This window comes from Papilio polytes, unplaced genomic scaffold, assembly GCF_000836215.1.
Source record: "Papilio polytes unplaced genomic scaffold, Ppol_1.0 DF823934.1, whole genome shotgun sequence".
Classification (NCBI taxonomy): Eukaryota; Metazoa; Arthropoda; class Insecta; order Lepidoptera; family Papilionidae; genus Papilio; species Papilio polytes.
The window spans coordinates 594,347-603,600 of NW_013525270.1; the positions used below are offsets into that span (position 1 = coordinate 594,347).

Consider the following 9,254-nt stretch of genomic DNA (forward strand, 5'->3'; position numbering starts at 1 on the left):
GAGGCACTGCTAACTTCTGGTATACATGCAAAATCCTCCAGGTCTAGGCGATCCCAAGATTGTGACATTAACCGAGGTGGCAGAGCGCATTCTGGTACGACAGTTGCTGGTACGTTTCTTCTGATCATCCAATCGCGCATAGGCCTTAAAGCGCACGTACATTCCCAAGGATTGCTTGCTAATTCTAGCCCTTTCAAAGATCGCAAAGGTGCCAATACTGCGACATGAAGAATTTGCAGTTTATTTTTACTTAGTTCGAGATATTCTAAGGATGCCTCCAGTCCAATAAATCCTCGAGGTTCTATTTCCGATATTTTACAACCACTAAGAGTTAATCTTACAAGATGGGGTAGAGCAGTAAACGCATCATCCTTAATTTTTGTAATTGGGTTTCCATTCAGCCTTAGTTCCCGGAGTTCAGGTATTGAACCAAAAGTTTGCGATGGAACAGCGTCTAACCGGTTCCGTGAAAGGTCCAGTTCGACTAAATTTACAAGAGCACGAAAAGCGTACTGTCGAATCATCCGTACGTTGCAAGCTGGTAAATATAGGCGTTGTAAGTTTAGTAGGCCTGCTGATGCAAAAGCATCATCTCGTAAAGTTGGTAGGCGGTTCTCGGAGAGATCAAGCAGTTGGGTCGTTGGGTCGAGCCGGGGAGGGACGGAGGTGAGGCCCGCACGGGCACACAGGGCTGATTCCTTCCCGCTGCGCCATTTGCACTCACAATGGCGGGGACACTCTGCGCTGATGGCCGCCGCCGACACGAGCATCAACAACACCAACATAACACGCGCCAGTTCACCCTGCTCCGCTCCTTTCTTCTTGGTTACTGAGCGTCATACCCTGTGCTGCAATGCTCCTGTTAACAAAAAAAAATAGTTGGTTAGTTTTATTAAGATGTTACCACTTTTGGTCGTTTCTATTATTTAAACGTTACTATTAATTATTAGCTATTTTCACAAACTATCATTTCTCTGCGAACCGCGAAAGGAATTTTTAGATCTTCAAAAAATTATTATGCTGAATTATTTAAATACCAACCTTAATTCTTTATTTTTGACGACGTTTTTGCAGATGCAGGCCGCAATAACTGCAAAGAAAGCAATCTCATTAATTTTCATTTAGTCAATACCACGAATTTTAAAAGCAAAGTTATTTTAAAACTATAACACGTTCGTATAGTGAGATTTTGAATTTGAATAGTAATTTGCGTAAAAGGAATTTACGATAAGCTCTAAATTGCTGAAAACGACCTCTGTGAAAACCACATAACACAAAAAAAAACAAGAAATTATGGTTATATCGTATGAAACCTAGATATATGTTGATTGTAAACACTAGAACTATAAGCATTGTAGACTTTTAATAATTTAACCCTGATAATACTTTATTTTATGGAAAAAGGTCCTTTTAAATAACCCTGTATATATTATCAATAAGATTTGTGACATGCTTGTTCATTCACTTTTATTAATAAAGATTTTTTATTCCCATGTTGTTAATAAAATAAGTTCTCGTGTAACAAACTACAAAACAAGAGGTCTAGAGAACCGCGAACACTTCATAAATCTCCAACTTAATAAAGTAAGTTCGTCTCTCTGTTAGGATACTTTTTTATTAAGACAGCATTTGCGTGTTGGTATGAAAACACGGGTCATTCGCCGTGTAATTATAGGGCACCCCTTTTGTATCACGCTATTGCGTGACGCCAACGCGCGTAGTCATTTGAATGTAAAAATTATTCAGGATCATTTCCTCTATGTAGGGTATCAGTGTATCAGGGTATTCATTAAATTAGTATTTTTTAATCATTGCTGTCTTAGAGGTCAATGACCCATACTCGAAATCTTTGATACAAAAATTAATAAAATATATTTAAACACTAGTTTTCACCTTTCGCGTGGAAAAACAAAAGTAAGTAGTCTATGTGTTATTCCAGACTACGCTCTACGTCCGATCCGTTTAGGCTTCAATCTTCCATCCAGCTAAAGTTTCGCATTTATAATATTAGTAAGCTATATCTATGTGCAAACATTAGCACAGTACTGAATATTATAAATTGTTTAAAGACAAAGTCAAGCTTAATTTCAACGTCTCAAATATTTTTTACCTCCTGTTCCCTTTAAATAAATATCCAGCTCAATATCTGTAAGGCTCGGACAACAAAAAACTCGCAAAGTTAAAAACAAAAATAACGAAAACATTTTATCATCCCGTCGCCTCTGTTCAATAGCGGCGTTCACATTTAAGCGAATCCAAATAATATTTTTCACGTCGAAAACAATTTGTTTGTCAGCAAATAGATAAGAAAAAAATTGTGAATTTTTATATACATTTATGAATCAAGAGAATTTTTAAGAAAAAAACAACCCAAATATTGTAAATACAAAATAATGTATTGGGAAATAAAAGTTGGAAAAATGAGAATTAAGGGTTCATAACAAGCTCGTTTGAGAAGCAGTATTTGCACAGATGACGTAATTCAAGACTTTTCTCTATGACTATAAAAATGAAAAATAGTGATGTATACATAATTAAAAACAAAACAGGACTTTATGGTTTAAAAAAAAAACAAATACAATTGTCATGAGTCACCAGGTATCGGATATAAATTGGATTTTAGTTCCTGATAGTGGTTCTCCAGTTTACTATGTTGTTTCGCTTTGTCTTTGTATTGTGGAATCGAACGCAAATAGCCTATGTACTATAACTTCACTATTATGTACTTTGTTGGAGATTATCAACCAATCTTCATTGTGGAATACCAATGATACAAATGAATAATGAAGAACTTTTATTTACATTATTTCAGGTACATATGCTGGTTATAATATCTTTGTTAGAAATTTGGGCAATTTAGTAGTTAAATGCAAAATAGTTACATATATATACATGAAGAGGAAAGATTTGTATTTTTGTATGTATCGATATAATTAAAAAAAACTACTGGACCGATTTAAAAAAATTTCCACCATTGTAAAGCTACGTTATCTTAGAGTAGTATAGGCTATATTTTTTTTAATTCTGCGCGAAAAAACTTGCGAGCAACGGCAAGTATAACATATTGAATATCTTACTAACATTATACCTAAATGCAAAAGTTTAGATGGATGGATGGATGTTTGTTAGAGTTTGAAGCCTAAACGGCTGAAGAGATCTCGATGAAATTTAGCATAGATGTACATAGAGGAGTCTCCTAGTATCCTTTATTTTCAATAAGTACTTAACAAGGGAGTAATAATCGTCGTATACAACTCTTCGCAAGTTCCTTTAATATTAAAATGTTAGACGGCATCACGTAGCTTGCGAAATTACTACACCTTTACTATACATTTTAGTAGACTAGTAACTAGGCGTGTCACCTACGAGAGTAGTTCCAATATCGAATCAAAATCAAGGAACAATGGAACATTAATCAATATAATAATACAGTTGCAAAAGGAAAGCTTACAGTGTATATTGCGTGACTTAACACAGTGATGATTTTATGAACATTATTCATATTCGCACGCAATATTAAATCCAGCACGACAATAAAATATTACTATGTAACTATAAATAATTTACTGAAAAAGACGAACAGAAGCAAAGAAATGAATATCAGAATGAAAATCAATCACTTCCACAACCCATTAGAGATATTTCCATTTGGCGTCATCCTAACACACGTTTCTCACAATTACTTTAAGGGATAACTTAATCTTAAGGACATTTACAACAAACCCTACACATCTTGGTGTTGTACTAAGTATGTTCAATTCTATAACACGAACACGAACTAAGCAAAGATATGCATTGATTAAAATAATTTGCTTCGATTTATGTAAAACCATAACTTTTATAACAGTTAAAAAACAAAAGCATAAAATCATAACAAAAAGGGCGATACGATTAGCATTCCAATATGTTCCTAATCACACGACCCGGCTCACCGTAATCTACAAATGTAACCCAACGGAAACCTTCACAGAATTACCTCAACTTGAAGTAAAATAAACTTGTGGCTTATACATTCTAATTTTGTTGGGAAAATAACCAAAACCTTTCATGTACACGCTTTGAAACAAATTTAAAATATTAAAATTTAATTGATTACAATTTACCCGAATTAATTGAAATTAAGATGTATGACTTCGAAAAGTACTAAAAACTCTCTGTAAGAATAAATCTTAACGTTTAAAACGTTTCAAATACAATCGCTAAACTAACAAAGGAAAAGTTTTTTAATACGACTACACTATAAATATACTGAGCTATATAACGCTGTAAATATACTGGTACGTAAGATATAAAATACAAAATTCTGTTTTATCGCAATACATAAAACGAATTATAAGAAAGAAATTCAAAAGAAAAAATATCTACACGTTTGTTAATCAAAACATACGAGCGCGTAAGCAACGCAATAAAATTCAAAGTGAAAACGTAATACTGAATTTCTTAATCCTATTTTTGCGTAATCTTTTCGTCGAATTCCGTTTTCCATCAGACGCTTATGTCGCCGTTTGATTTAAACGTAAACGTAATCGTTGAAATTGATTCAATTCCCGGATTTGTTGAGAAACCATTTCAATATATACGTATCCCATTTCTAAGATATGTTTGAGATGAGCGAAGCTTATGATAAACACATAATAACAAATAAAAAACACAAGCTATCCTTAACTAAATTGCATACATTATGTGAATTGATCAACGCTACACAAAACATATACTCGAACCTATCATCCCGTATTATCATCATAAGACTATGAAATAATCTTACTAATCTTACTTCTTACTAATATTATACGAGTAAATGCGAATGTTTAGATGGATTAGTCTTTGTTACAGTTTGTAGCCTAAACCGCTGAACAAATGGCGATGAAATTTGGCATAGACGTAGATTATAGTCTGGAAGAATACATAGGCTACTAACTTGTGTTATTTTTATTTCACGCGGACGGAGTCGCAGACGAAAGCTAGTATGTTGTAAGTGAAAAATTACAACATACTAGCTTTCGCTAAAACCGCTAACACCAAACATTGCTCCTGATTTCGTTTGCAAACACTGTTTATATAAATCATTAATGTTTGTATAGCTCGAAATACAATTGTTACGTACAAATTCAAGTTAGATTATGCAGTGCTCCAAGCCTGACATCTAGTTAAACTAAGTTATTATTCTGACCTACATTTGTCCGGTGTGCCGCTACCCGTGCTACCCGTGTCACAAGATACGTCTGCCAGTTGGATTGAAAAATGAAATATTCATAACCAATACTTCGACGTTGTTTAAATATTGTATCTAACACTGAATGTCGGCACATTCAACCGAATTATGTTACTTTTAATAAAAACACAGCGATACCGATGGCGATAGGCGTCAACTTTGTCCAGTTTGAATCAATTTTTCATTGCAAAAATTGCATGTGAAATTGTTTACTTTTATCATTCCCTTTTTTTCTGGCATTTGAGATCGCTTCAATTTGGTGGTTTATTTTGAACATACTTAATACAATATTTTTTAACAAATAAATTATTTTATTGACTACATAAAGTTACTTTGGACGTTACGAATTAGCAACATATTATTAGCTCCTTAATTAAATGCTTAAAAGATGTCACTTTGTTATTAATTTAACTGAAAGATCAAGGAAAAAGCAAATACGCAAGGTTTAAGATGTTAGCAAGGCAGCAGGTGTGTTCTTCTGGCTTTTAGAAAATTATTCACAATTTCGCAAGGTACCACATGATGCCGTCTAACATTTTAATATTAAAGGAACTTGCAAAGAGGTGTATACGATTATTACTGTTCCTTTTTTAAATACATACTAAAATATAAGTTGACTAGCTTTCCCCGCGACTCCCTCTGCTTGGAATTTAAAAAAACGAAAGTTACTAGCCCATTGTTACAGACTATCCTCTAAATGTATGCTAAATGTCATCGAAATCCGTTTAGTCGTTTAGGCTACAAACTCTAACAAACATCCATCCATCTAAACTTTCGCATCTATAATATTAGTGTAAGGTATACCTAATTATTCAGATATATCGCACTCAGACTTCTAATGGTCATTTAAAAAGTCTCTAAGCGATATCTCATACTTTAAAGCTATAAAATTTCACTGAACTTCGAACTCTTTAAGTGACAATTAAGACTACTGCATATCTTTTAATCGTATCTAGTAATCGTGTTTCATTTACTGAACTTTCATATTTAATCCTTTTTAAAAAGATGATGTATTTCTATACTCTTATATACATTAGAAATAGTACTATTTGTAATCTCTTTAAGTGCAATTTTAGCATAAATGTTTTTAAAGCAAATTAAAACTAAGTAATTGTTTTATATTGATGATAGCAACATCGATTCGTATTGAAAAACCGTTTGAATGCGTTCGTGTGTTTTTAAAATATTTTCATCGGCTTGCAAATTGAGAAATGATTCACACACAGGTGCGATGACCGCTTTTAATTCCACACTCGATAAATAAAAGGATAAAAAATATTTGTATTCGGTTTAAAGTATTGACACTAACAACCGTAACAATAAGACTGTTTGTTTTGACTATATAGTATAGACTACGCCAATTGTACTTAATATCTCCATAAATAAGAGTTCGCCCGCAACTCCATCCGCGTGGAATTAATAAAACAAAAGTGAGTAGTCTACGTGTTCTTCCAGACTGTCCTCTACATCTATACCAAATTTCATCGAAATCCGTTTAGGCTCCAAACTCTTACAAAAATCCATCCAACATCTAAACTTTCGCATCTATAATATTAGTAAGAAGTAAGACATGCCAATCTTTCATAGAGGCAACCTCGAGATAAAAAAGAATAATTTTTATTCCATTTTATCAAAACGCATAATTTTCTAGATTCTTTAAATTCGTATGAAAAATTATAACGAAAGATGAATTTCTTGAGATATGAGAATGTTAACTACTACATTTTACTTCGTAAGGGTTTTAACATTCCAAAATCCTTTAAACCTATTTTTTATTTCATCATCAACTTGCCCCTATCCCTTATGGAGGGTCGGCACAGTATGTGCTGCTCTTCCATACATCTCTATCAGCCGTCATATCTGAATCCACTCCTTTCTTGAATTTTATTTGTTACTAAGTAAATTCAGTAATAAACATATTAAGGATTTTGTCTAATTAGTTATATTATTTATGATTATTACGAAACCTTACATTACAAAAATAGATAACAGCTCGAGCTTACTTTGCGTATCTACGTTAGCTTGTAAATTATGTTTACTGTTTGGTTGTAATGAATACGTGATATGTTTGATAATTTCTGAATCAAACACGCACCTATAGGTTGTGTATAATTTTACTACAAAATTATGACATAATAGTTACATAGTTGTGGTTAATCAAGGGTTATTAATAACAGATTATGAAAGAAGTAAATAGTCGAAGACGTTAATTATTTATGATTAAGTTGAAAACTTGTCATATCAAATTCATCAAAATTTTAATATTATCGCTCTTTTACATATAGATAGTGTTCTATATGGTTTTACCCTCTGTGTACAGCGAATCAATATTGACTGTAGAAGTAAAATTACTCGTCAGTAAAACTATACTTTTAATACAGTACGTTTAATAAATGGCGAATGGTAAATAGGTTATATTACATATTATAGGAAAAAGGTTATATTGTATTTTACAGATATTTTTTTCATGTACAATCGTGCATTAATACAAAGAGAGAAGATTTTCCCCCGACCATACAACATCGAGGTCCGATGATCTAAATACTTAAAGCGACCCTTTAGCTATACTCTTCATAAGATGACCGTAGGGAATAAATGAGGAACATTTGTAGACCGCGTTATAAAATATTTATACGATACTGACGTTTGGATGTATGGCTGAAGAGTATTTAGGGTGTGTTTACAGCCCTCTACAGACGTACAATTTTTAACTGAACAATCGAATTGTTCAGTTAATAGTTTTAACTCGTATTATTCCCAACCGTCACCCTACTTTGACCCCAGGTGAGAAAAAAAGTTTCATCCTTATCACCTTTTTGTCCCACTATCACCAATAAGGTGACAAATGGAACCATTATGAATTAAAATAAGTTCCAACCGTCTACTCGTCGCAAAAGGTGGGACGGAAACTTATTATTTTCACCTGTCTCCGCGTGGGGACAGAGCGGAGTGACGGTTGGGAATAATCCTTTAACTCAAGATTAGAATTGTGCAGTTAAAACTGTACGCCTGTAACCAAAATTTTATTTGTGCATTACAAATTATCGTTAAAATTTTATTGAAGAGTCGAACTATTAAATTAAAACTTAAAACTTGAGAGATGTAGCGGGCTTACTACTAAACAATTTAAGGGTTGTCATAAAGTTTTGTAGTATTGAATAATTGTAAATGATTTATTCATTAAACAATATTGTTTTTATGATTTTGGGTCCTGTTAGGATACAAATTTGCTATTTTCGTTTTATATTTCAGTCATGGTGTTATTATAATTGCGGTTGTAAAATTTTAAACCTTCACTTACCCTACAAAAGTCAATTAAAATTGACGTAACTCATCTTTACTGATTACTGATGATTAATCCAATTTCAGCCGACTTTGTACGCAAACTCCTTATATTTCGATATACGTGCCTATTTTATTTCCAGTACTATCTGTATCCTATAATTTCCTACAGGATTATCTAAATGCGAATACTTCTCAAAGGGAATGAGTTATACGTCGAGTTCTTGGAGTCACGTACTTCTAACACAGTGAAAGCCGAATCTATGGCCTAAGTTTTGAGAGATTGTTCGCTTCACGATTTTTATGTGAGAACTTAATCAGAATACTTTCACTGTGTAATTATAACCTAAAACATGTATCTCTTAGGAAGAATATTAATAGATCTAAGTCTAACAATATGTTTATATATAAAAGCTTTTCATGGTTTAAATTTCTTGTTTAGCGTCTAACAAAAGTGATACATCTCAAACGTTAATTTGTCTTTCTTTACAAGGACTTCCATTAAACAATTATTGTAAGCTTCTGATAAGAATAAAACCCAGAAAAGACAACAGGCCACTGTTCGGGTAGCAACTACTAGATAACGTGAAGGAATGACTAGCGAGTGACGCGCGTGCTCACTAAGACGGGCTTTCCGCACTAATCCATTTAGTGGCTTACGAACTGACCAACTATTCTATAACGAGATATGCTATAATTTCCTTAAAAACTATGGTATAAATTCTTACGTAAAACGCGATTATAATGCACTGTTAGATAT

General features: G+C 33.0%; 1 protein-coding gene across 1 annotated transcript in view; it reads right to left on the reverse strand.

The window, feature by feature from the left end:
- LOC106101958 overlaps positions 1–9,254 on the reverse strand; it is a 99,829-nt gene that overhangs the window by 84,309 nt on the left and 6,266 nt on the right. Inside the window, exons 2-3 of the mRNA XM_013281348.1 lie at positions 1,042–1,090; positions 8–859 (exon numbers count right to left, since the gene is read on the reverse strand). Of these exons, the coding sequence (XP_013136802.1) occupies positions 8–785 (778 nt within the window). The 5' untranslated portion in view covers positions 786–859; positions 1,042–1,090. The remainder of the gene's footprint in view (positions 1–7; positions 860–1,041; positions 1,091–9,254) is intronic.